General features: G+C 35.3%; 1 protein-coding gene across 4 annotated transcripts in view; it reads left to right on the forward strand.

Moving 5' to 3' along the window:
* herc4 (HECT and RLD domain containing E3 ubiquitin protein ligase 4) overlaps positions 1 to 16,962 on the forward strand; it is a 29,082-nt gene that overhangs the window by 3,942 nt on the left and 8,178 nt on the right. Inside the window, exons 3-17 of one of the 4 annotated variants that reach the window (XM_039648872.2) lie at positions 1,725 to 1,884; positions 2,001 to 2,077; positions 4,646 to 4,867; positions 4,947 to 5,038; positions 6,832 to 6,962; positions 7,381 to 7,541; positions 8,902 to 9,002; positions 9,304 to 9,428; positions 10,735 to 10,794; positions 10,882 to 10,993; positions 11,929 to 12,118; positions 13,600 to 13,781; positions 15,025 to 15,144; positions 16,591 to 16,689; positions 16,766 to 16,939. In XM_039648872.2, the coding sequence (XP_039504806.2) occupies positions 1,725 to 1,884; positions 2,001 to 2,077; positions 4,646 to 4,867; positions 4,947 to 5,038; positions 6,832 to 6,962; positions 7,381 to 7,541; positions 8,902 to 9,002; positions 9,304 to 9,428; positions 10,735 to 10,794; positions 10,882 to 10,993; positions 11,929 to 12,118; positions 13,600 to 13,781; positions 15,025 to 15,144; positions 16,591 to 16,689; positions 16,766 to 16,939 (2,006 nt within the window). The remainder of the gene's footprint in view (positions 1 to 1,724; positions 1,885 to 2,000; positions 2,078 to 4,645; positions 4,868 to 4,946; positions 5,039 to 6,831; positions 6,963 to 7,380; positions 7,542 to 8,901; positions 9,003 to 9,303; positions 9,429 to 10,734; positions 10,795 to 10,881; positions 10,994 to 11,928; positions 12,119 to 13,599; positions 13,782 to 15,024; positions 15,145 to 16,590; positions 16,690 to 16,765; positions 16,940 to 16,962) is intronic. The other 3 variants (XM_039648874.2, XM_039648875.2, XM_039648876.2) reach the window with 3 other exon arrangements.

A 16,962-nucleotide genomic window follows, 5' to 3' on the forward strand; every position in this document is an offset into this window, starting at 1 on the left:
GGCAGCTTTTCAGTTCTTGTCGTGCAAAATGCGAAAAGGCATTTGCACGAATAAGAGCAGGATCGTGTAACACTAGTCAAAGGATGACAAAAAAGAAGAGATGTTGCGTTAATAGCCCTAATTTGTTTATTTCATATAAAATCGCGGCATTTTGGGTTATATAATTGCATAGGTTTGAGATCGCTATTACGATTGCGATATGATTAATCGTGGAGCACTAATGCTTAGTGTATTCTATATGCAACAGTTTTTTGAGCCTTTTCTTTTAACAGTTTTAAATTTCAGTGCGCATGAAGAACAACAGCACTCTCTCGACTCCATGCTGTAATCTTACATAAAGGGAATGTGAAAGGTATGGGCAATAAACTCCACTCCAGCAAGATAAAGTCATTTTATGAAAACCATAGACCTTTATGCTTTATCTACAAATGAAGTATAATAATGGGAATATTGACCTTGAAGAGAGTTTCGTCGTGTCGCAAACGAACGCGACGCGCTGTGTGAATTCTGAATGGAGAATGACTGAGGCGAGATGACTTTCCGTTAACTTTAACTTAGCGACTAAAATTACACATTATGCAATGACTTTAGAAGTCTTGGAATATAGGGTGAAAACTTGATTGTGCTTTACAAAGTTTTTTATGCCTTTAGTGGGGCTTAACAAAATAACATAATACTATGCAGAATATCGGACGTCACTGAGAAGCTGCAGCCGTGGCGGGAGGATTTTAAGTGTGGCGGCCCGCCACGGGAGAATGAATGTAGAGGAAACACTGTATATATATATTTATTGTAATTTATTCCTGTGATCATCTTTACTCCAGTCTTCAGTGTCACATGATCCTTCAGAAATAACTCTAACATGATGATTTGCTGCTCAGGAAACATTTACTGGCACTTTTCATCCATTTAATGAATCCTTCCAGAATAAAATTATTTATTTCTTTAAAAAAAAATCCATTCATGCACCTGTTCGGGAACCCTGGGTTATCAATGGAACAGCCTGTATTTTCATAACATCTTCTGAAATCAATCTGATGGATTTGTTATCATAATACCATAACACAGAAATGCATTTTAGTCGGTCAGTGTGACCTCTGCAACTGTCATTTCCTCAGAAGTCACATGACCTCTAACTGAATGACCTCAAACATCAAGAAATATGTTGCACTGAAACTGATGGTCCTGTGATCCAGTGGATCAAAACATATTACAATACATAATACAGTAAAATATAATTAGTAGTCAATAATTGTATCCCTTAAAACTCATATTTTGATCACCAAACAAAATGACATATCCTCAAAATATCCCTGAAACAGCTTGAATGTAATCCGACACCCTCATTTAGTATGCATTTCTATGAATATGCAAATGAGCACCACCTCCACTCACTCACTCACTGGTTGACGATAACCCTTTGATCTGATTGGTCAGAAACACCAGCGATTTCAAAGCGTGACTGTCTTTGGTTCACTGCAAATTTAAGGAGAAAATACTCAATGTTGTCGACTTATGAATTTAAAATGAATTTGGTTTAGAAACACCGCATAAACAACATTAAAAGCTTGATTTTCACAACAGAGGGACTTTAAGGAACATTAAGAATGTCGTATTATACAGATTATGCAGTTCAGTATATTGAATATACGATACATTGGCCAGTTTCCCCAGTGTATGCGTCTGTATAATCACTCTTTGTGATGTTTACACCCTCTCTCTAGAACAGGTAGTGTCTCTGGATGCTCAGAACATTGTGGCGGTGTCTTGCGGTGAATCTCACACTCTGGCTCTGAATGATAAAGGACAGGTGTTTGCGTGGGGTTTGGGATCAGATGGACAGCTCGGCCTTTCAAATATTGAAGATTGTCTCCGTGTACCCAGGTAAAAAATCTTCACCTCGTACCTTGTGAAGTATAAAAGGCCTCTGTAATGGATGCCGTACTGAAAAACTTCTGTAGTCCGTGACCTACATGGAATAACCTTCTCTTTCTTCTCAGAACTGTCAGGAGTTTGTCTGAGGTTCATATTACCCAGGTGGCCTGTGGATATTGGCATTCTCTTGCTTTAGCCAGAGGTATGATTCTTACTATAGTAATAAACCTGGCCCCGTATTTATCAAGCTTCTCAAAGTGCCGTTTTATTCTTAAGTAACTCCCAGATTTAACTTTTTGCCAGCGCTGCTTAATGTTTGGCTGAACTTGCATTTTATAACATGTTTCTGCCGTTCGACTAATTCTGTTACATGTTTTTTGCCGTTCGACTAATTTTTATAACGTGTTTTTGCCGTTCAACTAGTTTTTATAACGTGTTTTTGCCGTTCGACTAATTTTTATAACGTGTTTTTGCCGTTGGACTAATTTTTATAATGTGTTTCTGCCGTTCGACTAATTTTTTAACGTGTTTCTGCCATTCGACTAATTTTTTTTGACGTGTTTCTGCCGTTCGACAATTTTTTTTAACGTGTTTCTGCCATTTGACTGATTTTTTTAACGTGTTTCTGCCATTCGACTAATTTTTATAACATGTTTTCTGCCGTTCGACTGATTTTATAACGTGTTTTTGCCGTTCGACTAATTTTTATAACGTACTTTTGCTGTTCAACAAATTTTTTTTACGTGTTTCTGCCGTTCGACGAATTTTTTTAACGTGTTTCCGCCGTTCGACTAATTTTTATAACGTGTTTCTGCCGTTCGACTAATTTTTTTAACGTGTTTCTGCCATTCGACAAATTTTTTAACGTGTTGCCGCCGTTTGACTAATTTTTTAATGTGTTTCTGCCATTCGACTAGTTTTTATAACGTGTTTCTGCCGTTCGACTAATTTTTATAACGTGTTTCTGCCGTTCGACTAATTTTTTTTAACGTGTTTTTGCCGTTCGACTAATTTTTTTTAACGTGTTTCTGCCGTTCGACTAGTTTTTTTAACATGTTTTTGCCGTTCGACTATTTTTATAACGTATTTTTGCCGCTCGACTAATTTTTATAATGTGTTTTCTTTTGGAATCCATGTTGGCTAAATATATCATAAAATCTTGGTTATATATATATATATATATATATGTGTGTGTATATAGGTCAGTTAACAGCACAATGGTTTAAAATTGATTATTAAGACATGGTGGAAAATGTTCATCTTTCATTTCCAATGTGTATATCAGTATGTATTCTCTTGAAAGTGATTTATTTTCAAATATGTGTTGAATGTAAACTCCTCTTAGGAATTACACCATTCAATGTGAATTTATCTGAATATTCTTAAATAAGGAAATAGTGTTGTCAAAAAACTCGGTACTTCGGTACCAAGTCGGTACTAAAAAAAAAAAATGTTACGGTACCAGCTTTTCTAGGTACCGAGTACCAGGTTAATCCAGTTCTGTTCTAGACGCGATGTCTGAAACGTGCACAGTTGCGTCCTCTTTATAACACTGATATGGCTCTCTCTCTCTCTGAATCCACTTGTTGAAACGAAAGGAGGAAAGAGCCACATATGGAAATATTTTGGATTAGGCTAATGTCACGTTGCCATAAGAGGCCGATTACATGCAAATTCGCAATTTCAAATATAGGCGCGATTCAAGCGCGCTCATAATAAAAACTCGTTGGCATTGCATAGCAACGACAGACGCCGCGTGAGAGCAAGCGCTTTGGAAAGAATAAGCACGCGCAAAAATATAATTAAAAAACACGCGCGACATGTGAACGGCCTCTAAAGTGCTTTCGGGGTAGTTTTACGAGTACATGAGCACAGTAGTGTCCATCCGACACCAGAGTAGGCTACTGGTATTAGTATTGTCATTTAATGTTAGTGCCAGTTGTAGGCGTATTCTTGCCTTTATAACTCAGCAGGTTTAAAAAGCCTTTTTAAAATCAAATATGAATGCAGTTTTAGATTAAATAAAAGGACAGCCAAGTCAAATAAAACATGTTTTATGGTAATGCTACAAAGATACCATTCATCAACATTACTTAGTTATCAACACATTGAGTGAACAATATATGTTTACAACATTAATTAATGTTTGAAAATGTTATTTATTACAAACACCTGATTGTTCATGTTTGTTCACTTAATTCATTGTGCATTAAATAAATAATGGATTAAAACTTTACAAACAACTTTAAAAATGTGTTAGTGTATACTATTGTTTATTTTAGGTCATTTTATCTAATCTTTTTCTAAAGTGTTTATAATACAAATGTACAGTTTCCACACTTGTAACCGTGATAAACACTTAAATATATGTAGATTTAAACTAAGCTTTGGTACCGAAATTGGTACCGAGAACCGTGAATTTTAACTGGTATTGGTACCGAATACTGAAATTTTGGTACCGTGACAACACTATAAGGAAATCTATTCAGTGATCGGTCCATCCCAATGTTGTCATCCAAAATCCCGTTTGTGGCTCAGCAGCAAAGTGTTGTGGATCATCTCTAAAAATCACTCTTAAGATTTAGTCCTACACTTCACTTAAATTACGACTGAGATGCTTAATAACCAACTTTATAACCAAGTGCAGCTTTGAGTCCATTCTTAGCAGTGTTCTTGAGTAATTCTCAAAGGCTTGATAAATATGGCCCCTGATTATCACGCCTGAAAATTATCCTAATTATGCGCCATTCTTCCCAAATTCTCGCTGAAGGAGGTCAGATATTCTCCTGGGGCCAAAATAAATATGGACAGCTGGGTCTCGGGAAGCAAGGAGCGGGTGTTTCCACCCCACAAGTCATTCAGTCTTTGCAGGGCGTCCCGTTTGCCCAGATTTCTGCGGGAGGCGCTCACAGCTTCGGACTCACGATCTCTGGGGCCGTTTTTGGCTGGGGGCGAAACAAGTTCGGCCAGCTGGGCCTCAGCGATAATGATGGTAAAACAAACACCTTAGACATTCAGTTGAGCTTTCTCTGGTTTAATGATTTTATAGTGAAGTACGTGGTGTTCCTCAGATCGCAATTTCCCTGCCTTGCTGAAGACTCTCAGGTCCCAACGGGTCGTTTACATATGCTGTGGAGAGGACCACACGGCTGCACTAACAAAGGTGTGGATTGATTTTACAGGATTTGTTGCTTATTTTAAGGGCTTAATAAGCTTAAAGTAGTAGTGTGCACACATCCACATCCAGGTGCCTGACGAAGACCTTCAGGTCGAAACCTAGTCAATAAATTCATCCTTTGAAAGCAGCAGTGTCAGTGTGCTGATTTTTGCTTAACCCTAAAATTCTGTATTCTGGACAAATGTCGGCAAAATCGTTTTGATTTTTTTTTTTTTTTTTAAATACTTCCCCTGATGTGAGCGGTACAAGACTTGGCTACTTTTCCTAAGTTTGCCTCCTGAACACACACATTTTTTTTTTTTTACTCAATTTAAGTGGGTGAAAAAAAACTCCTTAATCTTGTATTTGGGTCAGAAATGGTTACCCATAGAAATGAATGGGAAAAACTGTAATTTAGAGCATTCTAAAATAAGCCAAAATAAGACACCAGGTGACAGCAAAGTCACTTCATCTTTAGGTTTTAGCTCTAAGAACTTATCGGAATGATATTTTAATGTAGTTTAAAAAAAAAACATAAAAATCAGCATAATTTACATAGAAAATATGGTACTTTTTGAAGTAAATAAATTCAAAAATACCCCCAAAATAAAACTAAAACACCATAAATGGATAGACAAAACTTCATCGAAGACAGTGATATAACATTTATAATAAATAGAAATTAGGATCACACCTGAGTCCTCTGTGCCACATTTGTCCACAATTACAGGATTAAGGGCTATAAAGTGAATACGGTTTGAGGGCTACAAAGCAATATTATAATTTATTATGACGCATTAAATGTAGGAATGCACCAAAAAATTCTGGGCCGAAACCGAAAATGCTTTTTAAAAATTAAGTCAAGACAAGTCAAGTCACATTTATTTATATAGCGCTTTTCACAGTACAGATTGTATCAAAGCAGCTTCACAGTGATAACATGAAAGTAGTACAACACAGATCAATAATATTGTTAAATATTAAATATTAAATAACCCCAACTAAGCAAGCCAAAAGCAATTATTATGTTTGTTTAATTGTATTAATATTAGACTTAAAAAAAATGAAATTCAATCATTTTAATGATACTGAATTTAAGAAAAATACATATTGAGGGGGCAGGAGGAGGGGTAGATACATTAATGTGTCAAATACACATTAACAAGCATAGATTAATACAGTCTAACAAAGTAAGTTTTAACTGTAGTGTATATTCAGGTACAAAATTCATCGGGCATTTTCGTCTGCCAAAATTTCGGTGCATCCCTAATTAAATCCTGCACATTCAGAAGAAGGAATTGCCATGGTTTAGAATAAATTAAATCAAGTTAAATTTATTTGTATTGCACTTTTCATACTACACTCTGTTTCAATGCAGATTTACAGAAAATTATAATGTTAATGTTTATAATATCTTAGGGTGCTTTCACACTAGCACCTTTGGTGCACATCTGTTTGTGTGTGTGTGTGTGTGTGTGTGTGTGTGTGTCACTCACTTTAGTGTTAAAACACCCTTAATATCTTAATGTCTTATAATTGCATTTAGCAGAGTAGAGCTGGTTGATAATATGCATTTGATCATTGTATTCAACGATACAAGTAAAAAAAATAAAAACGATAGCATATCGCTTTACATCAGTATACATCAGATATATTTATCTGCAATATATCATATTGCAGATAAAGTTGAACATGCTTATTCAATTTTATATAAAAATCTGGATGATAAGAGTCACGTTTTGTGGCAATATTACTGCATATACAGCTTTATATGATAATGAGTGATCTTTATTTTGCAGGAGGGAGGCGTGTTTACATTTGGAGCTGGTGGCTACGGTCAGCTGGGGCACAACACCACGAACCATGAGGTGAACCCCAGGAAGGTGTTTGAACTGATGGGGAATGTGGTTGCACAGATCGCTTGTGGTAGGTAAGTATCAAACAATCCATAAACAATCATAGTTTCATTTTTGCTCAATGTCTGTCTACGTTTCATATGAAAGCTTGAGACCGACTAGCAATGAGCTTCTGATGTGTGGTAGCACTTTACAATAAGGTTCATTAATTAACATAACATGAACTAATAATGAACGATACTTCTTCAGCATTTATTAATCATAGCTTTTCTAAAATCAAAGGTTGTATTTGTTAACATTAGTTAATGCACTGTGAACATGAACAGTGGTATTTGTATTAGCTAACATTAGCAAAGATTAATAAACACTGTAACAAATGTATTGCTCATTGTGAGTTAATACATTAACTAATGGACCTTATTGTAAAGTGTTATGGGATGTATTTCTAATCATGAAGAACATGAATTGCTTTTGTCTTCGCCTGCATGTAAGGCAGCACACTTTGGCGTTCGTCCCTTCATCAGGAAAGATCGAGTCGTTTGGTCTCGGGGGAAACGGACAGCTCGGGACCCGCTCCACCTACAATCGGATCAGTCCCGCTCCTGTGAAAGGCTGCTGGCGAGCCCATACTGATCCCGTGCCTATGGATATAGGTGGGTCCACTTTGTTTACGTGAAGTCTTTCAACAGAATTACTTTCTCAGACAGACACCCGTCTCCGGATTTCAGCTTGTTTATGTTAAAGGGGTCCTATAATGCCCTTTTCACAATGTAAAAAAAAAAAAGATGAGTCTCTGATGTCTCCAGAGTGTGTATGTGAGGTTCTAGCTCAAAACAGTTTAAAAATAATATTTTAATTTTGAGGGTGAGCAAAAATATGCTATATCATATTTTTATAGATCGATTGATGTATACACAGTATTTACCTCAATTACATCAGAAGTAACTGTAATTAAAATACAGATAAATGAAGAGTAATCCCTTACTTTACATTTTCAAGGGAAAAGTAATTAAATTACAGTAACTAATTACTTAGTAATTAGTGACACCCAACACTGGTTGTCAGTACAATATATAACAACCAGTCTTGGGTGTAACTAAGTAATAAGTAATTAGTTACTGTAATTTAATTACTTTTCCATTGAAAATGTAAAGTAAGGGATTACTCTTAATTTATCTGTAATTTAATTAGTTACTTCTGATGTAATTGAGGTAAATACTGTGTATCAATCCGATCTCACAGCGATTCGTATGCATTTTATGAGGTGTATAAATCGTATGACCTCACTCGTACAAATTCGTATTGTAAAATATGTATGAAAAAAGTGTGAAATGTCGTGAGATCAGACATGAAACAATAGTGGGTTTAACATCAAGATGTGTTGTCTGGTATTAAAAAGTATGTTTTTATAATGCAACCTTCTCCACCTTGGTCTGTTTAAGGATAATTCATAGTATTTATTTGAAAGAATTAAAACAGATTCATGTCTATCCTTGTATTATTCAGCTGGTTGAGATTGATATGGGATTTTGAAAGTAATTAGTAATTAAAAGTAATTAAATACTTTTTAAAGAGAGTAATTAGTACAGTAATCGAATTACACTGTTGAAGAGATAATTAGTAACTAGTAATTAATTACTTTTTTAGAGTAACTTACCCAACACTGATAACAACACAATATATATAGTGTATAATTTTACCCCTAAATTCAGCATATTGACACAAAATGATAACTGAGTGCAAATCCACCTCTCTCTGCCTGGGTCCAGTTGTTTCTATGAATTGCAGCCATGCATTTCTCTTTTCTTCTATTTTAGCTTTCAGCATTCTGTAAAACAGACCTCAGATTTCTTGTCAAATCTATTTATACAGTCGATCTCAAAGCTCTTTCCTGTTTCAGAGGTGTCTTGTGTGTTTTTTCGCAGCATTCAGCTGCGCTCTTTTGTCGTGATTCGCTGATTCTGATTCACGGAGTTCAGTGAGACCCAAGAAAACCATGTGGTGATGTTTCAGATTTGACAGGGCTGTGTATTTCAGAGGCGGATCAGAGTTACTGTGTGAAGAGGATCTACGCTGGAGGAGACCAGAGCTTCGCTCACTACGCTTTATCTCAGGTATGAGCAGAGGTCAAGGGTCAAGATGAGACATATTAAGATTTGATTGTGAAAAGTGCTATAAATAAACCTGTGGTTACATCATCAGTGATCATTATTAAATGTACTGGAATGAAACTGGAACAGCTGTCTAGTGTGTATTTATCTGGATTTTTAGATTTTTCATGTCACAGAAATTCTGTTTTGCATGATCACATGACATGTCAGTGTCCAAAACTGTCAAATGTATTTAAAAAAATGTGTAGTGTGTGTTAGTTTGCACCGTTGGCCATTGGCTGATGTTCCGGCTTTATTCCTGTAGGACGACAGCCCTCCGCTGGATGTGAGGATAACCAGACCTGACGGACAGATCTACACACTCAGCGCTGACATCATCCAGAAATGGCTCAATCACGGTCCGGGGAGAATGTCACCAGAAATCACCAAGTATGCTTTTTCAAATCAGAAAACTTCATGAAGCCGTCTGCATTGGTCTGATCTAAAATCTCATGCTTCGGATCATTTACAGATTTTGAGCCACGGGTCTGATCAATTTTTCTGGAAAAAAAAAAAAATATTATATATACATATACAAATATATATATATATATATATATATATATATATATATATATATACACACATATAAACATATAGAGGTGTAACTTGAAAATTTTAAACATCGTGCAAAAGTTCATTTATTTCACTAATTCAACTTTAAAGGTGAAACGAATATATATTATTATATATATATTATTTAGACATATTACATGCAAAGTGAGATATTTCAAGCCTTTATTTGTTATAATTTTGATGATTATGGATTACAGCTTATGAAAACCCCAAAGTCAAAATTAGAATATTGTAAAAAGGTTTTCATAAGCTGTAATCCATAATCATCAAAATTACAACAAACAAAGCCTTGAAATATCAAATATCTCATCTTTGCATGTAATGAGTTTATATAATATATTAGTTTCACCTTTTAAGTTGAATTACTGAAATAAATGAACTTTTTCACCATATTCAAATGTTTCGTTAACTTTGTGTTAACTAAATGTTAACTTTGCTTTACATTTAGTAATAAAATAGGTCCGTAATAAAATACAAAAAAAATACACTAATTACAAGTTACAAAGTCTAACAGTAGTCTTCAGGTTCAGAAATTAATTAATTTAGAATTAATAATTAAATAATTAGATGTAAACTAAAACTATTTGTTCTCTGTAGAAATCAAATATAGTTTCATCTTTGTTAAAACTGTATTCTGTTGTTTTATTAACATTAATGACACGGACGACAGCAGGAATATTAGGCTGCTGTCACTTTAAGACTGACGGCACGGACCGAATAAACTTCTCAGTTTCTTTCTCAACTGTTCACTCATGACAGAACTGAGAGAAATCCTGCCGAGACGGGCTTTTAGACGGGTATTTTGACATAATTTTGTGTTGATGTGTCCGTTCAAGGGCAAGGAAACGGGACAGAGGAATCAGTGCTGTCTGAAACTCTCTCTCTCTCTCTGTGTGTGTGAAGCTGCGCACAGATAACACGATTTTAACCTCTTCTTCCACATTTAAAATTGCTTGAATGTGTAGGTTGGCAAGAACAAACACGTCCAAATGATAAACTTTCACTCTATGATGGTTAAACTTAGCAATTAATCCACGAATCACATGCGTGCCGAACCGTGAGGCCTGGTCCATACGGGTCACGGATCATCCTAATCATGTGTCTTTGGCGTCTCTTGCAGTGAGATTGATCTCGTGTTCTCCTCGGCGAGTTGTCTCAATGGAAGTTTTCTGTCTGGAAGGTACAGTAACTAGATGCTATACATTCAAAACACATTGTGTACAGTGGATATAGTTCAGGTTTCTCTAATGAGTGTTGTGTTTTGCAGCAATCCAGATCACTACAGCACTAGCAGCAAGTGCTCCGGTGTGGACATTAACACGGCCCGTCTGCTCTACCACAGGCTCATCCAACCCGATTACCCACAAATCTCACAGATTGTGAGTCACTGAAAACAATGTCCACTACCAGTTAAAAGTTTTTAAAAGAAGTCTCTTCTTGCATTTATTTGATTAAAAATACAAAAAGTAATATAGTTTAATGCTATGACCATTAAAAACAGCTGTTTTCTATATTAATATATTTTAAAATGTAATTTATTCCTGTGATCAAAGCTGAATGTTCAGCATCATTACTCACATGATCCTTCACAAATCACTCTAATATGAGGATCTGATGATCAAACATTCATTATTACTATCAATATGTAGAAAGTTCAAAGGAACAGATTTATTTGAAATAAAATCTTTTGTAACATTGAAAATTTACTGTAACTTTTGATCAATTTAGTTCATCCTTGAATAAAAGTGTTGATTTATTTTATTTTATTTTATTTCCTCCCCCAAAAATATTAAAAACTTTTACTGACCCCAAACTTTTGAATGATAGTGTTTAATGTCACCGAATTTTTATATTTCAGATAAATGCTGTTCTTTTCAACTTTCTACAAATCAAAAAATCCTGAAATAAAAATTTAAATATGATTTTTCAACATTGATGATAATGAAAAATGTCTTGCACATCAAATCATCATATTAAAGTGATTTGTGAAGGATCATGTGACACTGAATACTGGAGTATTGATGCTGAAAATTCAGCTTTGATCACAGGAATAAATTACACTTTACTATATATATTCACATAGAAAACAGCTGTTTTAAATTGCAATAATATGGCACAATATTACTGTTTTGTTTTTGTTTTTTTATCAAATAAATGCAACATTGGTGAGCAGAAGAGACTTCTTTTTAAAACATCTTGCGTATCTAAAAGTTTTGACTGGTAGTGTGATTTTCATAAGCATTATTTTTTGGTGAACTTGGTTTAAGTGCTCATCGTTCCTGGTGTAACCAATGCATGCGTTCTCCTAATCCAGATAGCCGCTAGTTTGGAGAAGCATCTCCTGCCCAGATTGAGCAGTTCTCCTCCAGACATCGAGGCTTTGAGACTCTACCTCACGCTGCCCGAGTGCCCGCTCCTCAACAACCCCAGCAACTACACCACCCTCACCATTCCTTTCGCCAAGGCCATCGTGAGCCTGAAGGACACCCCCATCAAAGTGCTTGGTACGTCCCATCCTCTATCAGAGGAAACCTGTTTGTTGAGGCTTCGTCACGGCTCTTTTTCTAAAACACCGAACTATATTTTGCTGGTCCAAAATCAGCAGTTAGCAAATATTTCGCTAACACTTTACAATAAGGATAACATGAGTTAACTACACACATTAGTTAACATGATCTAATAATGAACAATACTTCTACTGCATTTATTAATCTTAGTTAATATTCATTTCAACATTAGTAACATTAGTTATTGCACTGTGAACTAACATGCACAAACAATGAACAACTGTATTTTTTATTAGCTAACATTAATAAATACTGTAACAAATGTTGTGTTACATTAACTAATGAACCTTATTGTAAAGTGTTAGCGATATTTCTGTATCAAATATATTTTATTGCTCAATTTATATAAAAATAACAGGAAGTGAAATGTTTATATTTGAAAAGTAAATGTTTACCAATTCTTTATTTTTTTATTTTTTTGACTGGATCATTGCTTGTGTTAAATTAAATTAGTGCTAAATTATGAGTTATTTGAATGGAGCGTATTTTACCAGACACGTTCTGTATAATGTGGTGGCTGTGTACAAAAATACTTAATATAAAGAGATACTGTCTTTCATGAATGGATCCGCAAATATACTTCTAGACCAGACCAGTCAGACCATTACATTCTAAACCAGTTTTGTTTTTTGAAGTTAAAAGGAATTTAACTTCTTTGCATTTGCATGCATTTACACGATGGCCACTTTTACTATGTGTAGTGCACTATTAGTGTCCAATAGGTCATTGGTTCCCAACAGGGGTGGGGGGGTCGTGTCGTATTTTGAAAGGTTTTGAGCAGTGAGCATTAAATAAAAGTCCTTAACTTTTTTTCTGTTCAAAAATTGATATAATGAGGGAGTTCATCATGAATCCATCAATCGGTGTTTTTGTCTTATCCTGAACCACTATGGTACATCTGTAATATGCTTAAAATACTTTCTTGGGAAAAAGGGGGTCTCAGACAAAAAAAGGTTGGGAACCCCTGTAATAGGTGCAATCGTCTTCTTAAAAAGTACAAATTAAGTTAGGGCATAAAAATTATTTATTCCCAAGGAGATCATTTTTTTCAACTATTTTTTTGTTTGATCATTTAGTAGACAAGAAATGTCTGGCTCAGAATTCACCCAAAAATTAAAAGAAAAAAGAAATGAGATCAACTTTTGCACAGGGAAAATTACTGTTTCAGATCATTCAGGGTTTTGTTTTGTTTTTTGCATTGTGACATTGTTTAAAAGCCATTTGCTCCCACAAATACTTACTGTAGTAGCATGCAAAAATTCATTACTGCAATACTATACTATTCATCCAGGCTTATTTAGGGTTCAAATCTGTGTTGAAGATAGTAGTTTTTCTGACAATCGCCCTTTTACATGTACATTTTTTGCCTCCATTTACAAGCAACCATTGTTATTTGAATGTGTTTTTGTTTGTTTAAGGAAACTGGTGGTCCAGGTTTGAGCCAGCGGTCTTCCAGAGGCTGGTGGAGCTCTATAAGGAGGTGGTGGTGTATCTACTGCGGATGCAGAAAATGGGAATCCCCCTTTCTGAACAGAGGATCTTCACCTGCTTCCTGCACACCTCCCTCAAACTCCTGGAGATCCTCCACCTGGTGAGAACAGTAGGTTTGGGTACCGTTTACATTTTACCCCGTGTATGAAAATCAATAAATGAAAATAAGACATTCATAGAGGTGTTATTGACATTATGCCAGAGCTGCCTTCTCTGTCTGTGATGTTTATATATTCATAAAAGCAATTTTAATATTTCTTTTTACAAAAATCTTCCTTTTATGAAATTGTTTTTTTCCCCACAAATTCTGTGTTGTGTATTTTCTGGTAATCAAATGAAGACATAAAACATTAATTTAATTTATCTTTATATCACATTTTTGTGTCAAACAACATGATGCACAGCCGAGTTTTAAACTGTTAAAATTAAAACAGGAGAAAAAAATAACATATTGATAATATAAGAGTTTTAGATATTTCAGTATAAATATCTATCGAAAAATCAATATTACTGCCAACAGTAGATTGCACTTAGTTTATTATTTAAGATGCCTTTGTAGCCCTCAAACCGTATTCACTTTATAGCCCTTAATCCTGTAATTGTGTACAAATGTGGGCACAGAGGACTCGGGTGTTATCCTAATTTTTATTTATTGTAAATGTTATATATCACTGTCTTTGATAAATTTTTGTCTATCCATTTATGGTGTTTTTTTATTTTATTTTGGGGGTATTTTTGAATTTATTTGATTCAATAAGTACCATATTTCCTATGTATTTTTATTTTTTTTAACTACATTAAAATATCATTCCAATAAGTTCTTAGAGCTAAAACCTAAAGATGAAGCGACTTTGCCGTCACCTGGTGTCTTATTTTGGCTTCTGCGGAAGAGTTTCAGATTTTTCAGTATCAATATGTCTCGAAAAATCAATATTACTGCCAACACTAGATTGCACTTAGTTTATTATTTAAGATGTCTTTTAATAGACTACAATTGAAAAATGTATATTATATAAAATTCAACCCGCCAAAGTGGCTAGTAGGAGCGACTGCGCTACATGCCAACGCTGAAATACACACACATTTGGTTGGTTGGTGGGTGTTGATGTCAAGCCCTGAACCCAACTCTAGTCAACAGACACTGGCTGTGCCCCATTTTGGAAAACATCTGTCCAACATACTTTAATTTAGAATGGCATGCTTTTTAAATGCTCTAATGTGTGTATTGTTACCCACTCATAATGTTGTACTTAACATGATTTTTTTCTCAATCTTGCTGGTGTAATGTACGGTAGTTAACAATTGGAACCATACTGTAATTTGCTAATATGATTCTTCTGATGTTGTTGCAGGTCAATGAGCGTGCTGGCCAGATCATCCAGTATGACAAGTTCTATATTCACGAGCTGGATGAGCTCGTTGACATCAGGAATGATTATGTCACCTGGTTTCAGCAGCAGATGTTCTCTGTGGTGAGTTTGCATTGTTCAAAGGTGATCAGCATCATTTTACACTCCTGAAGTTTAAAGCTACATGTGGAGGCACATACATTAGAAGTATTGAGTAATGAACACACACACAACCGGAGCAGTGCTTTGCTCAAAACGTGTGTAATTCTTGTTCTAGCACTAGCAGCACTGAACAAAATCAGGTTGTGTTTGAAATATGTCTTATTTTGGTTGTTCTGTTTGGTGCTGCTTGATGTGTAAAAATTACACTTTCCTTTTAAAGTCCTCCTGAAGTCAATAATTTTATTGCTTAAAACTCATCTTTGATCACAAAATTACATATATAACCCTCTGGGGTTTTTTGGCCCAAATGGACCCGAAGAATTTGAATAAATTTTTTTTTTTAAATCACCGCTTCCTCAGAATGGTCCAAAATTTGGTGACTTTGTTGGTATTTGGTATTTGAACACCCCAAAAAAGTTGGGGACAGGAAGTGAATAGTCTAAGTGGTTGTAAAAAAAAAATAGTCACACTTGGGGTGTTCGGGTCCAAATGGACCCGCATGGAAAATGAATGGGAAATCGGCAAAAATGTGAAAATACTGAGTTTTTTTGTGCGTACAATCTACAAATCAGCCACGATCTTGAAAAAAAGCACACAACAGTGAAGGGGTGAATCTATAAAACATCAAGAGTGCAAAACAGACACACACACAAACACACTTTTATACACAAACACAGTAACACACAAAAAAATTCAGATTATACATGTGTTTTGCATTTTTAAAATGCTCAGTTTGTCCACCAGATGGCATCCTTCTCATTTAAAAAATTGCTTTTTTGAGGCCTAGGCTTGACTCTAAAATGAAATGCAGCTTTAAAAAAAATAAAAATAAATATTAAATAATGTTCAATGGGGGGAAATTTTGTCATAATTATTGCATTAATACTAATTATAATTTTTTTTATTTTTGAAATTTTCTCAAAACACCAAAAAAAAAAAAAAAAAAAAAATATATATATATATATATATATATAAAAAAAAAAAACGAGTAAAAAAAAAAATCATGATTTTTTTTTTAAATATGAATCCCGCCCGCACACCCCGAGTGTGACTCTGAAACGAACAACCCCAGAGGGTTAAAAGTTTTTCCTGTGGAAAAAAAAAAAATATTCATGTCTTAAAATATCTTGAATGTGTGTAACTCGACACCCTTGCCTCATTTAGTATGCGCGGTTCTATGAATATGCAAATGAGCCCCACTGGGAGATCCACTGGTTGACGATCACACGTTGATCTGATTGGTTACAAGGTCGTTTTTGACGTCAGAAACACCAGCGTCAGAAAATACTCAGCAATGCTGTCGACTTATGAACTTTCATATTAAAAACACCACGTATACACACAAACAACATTTAAAAGCTGGATTTAATCTCAAATCACAGTCACATTCTCCTCTGTCTCGAACAGGTCATGGACTCTCAGGTCATCTTGTGCAAATACCCGTTTGTTTTCGACGCTCAGGCGAAGACGACGCTCCTCCAGACGGATGCTGTGATCCAGATGCAGGTGAGAGAGCTCTGCCGCATCTGAAGATTTGACCTCATGTTTTACTCTCGTGCGCTCACAGTGCTGTTGTGATCAGATAGCCGTGGACCAGGCTCAGAGACAGAACCTACACTCGCTGTTCCTCTCTGGTGGAGGAGTGGAGTCAGTCAACCCCTGCCTCATCCTCATCGTACGTCGAGATAACGTGGTCGGAGACTCCATGGAGGTGCTGAGGAAGTCCAAAAACGTTGATTACAAGAAGCCGCTCAAGGTAAACAAGGTTGGCTTAGAGGG

The sequence above is a fragment of the Pimephales promelas genome, chromosome 11 (genome assembly GCF_988280905.1).
Source record: "Pimephales promelas chromosome 11, fPimPro1.hap1.1, whole genome shotgun sequence".
Taxonomy (NCBI): domain Eukaryota; kingdom Metazoa; phylum Chordata; class Actinopteri; order Cypriniformes; family Leuciscidae; genus Pimephales; species Pimephales promelas.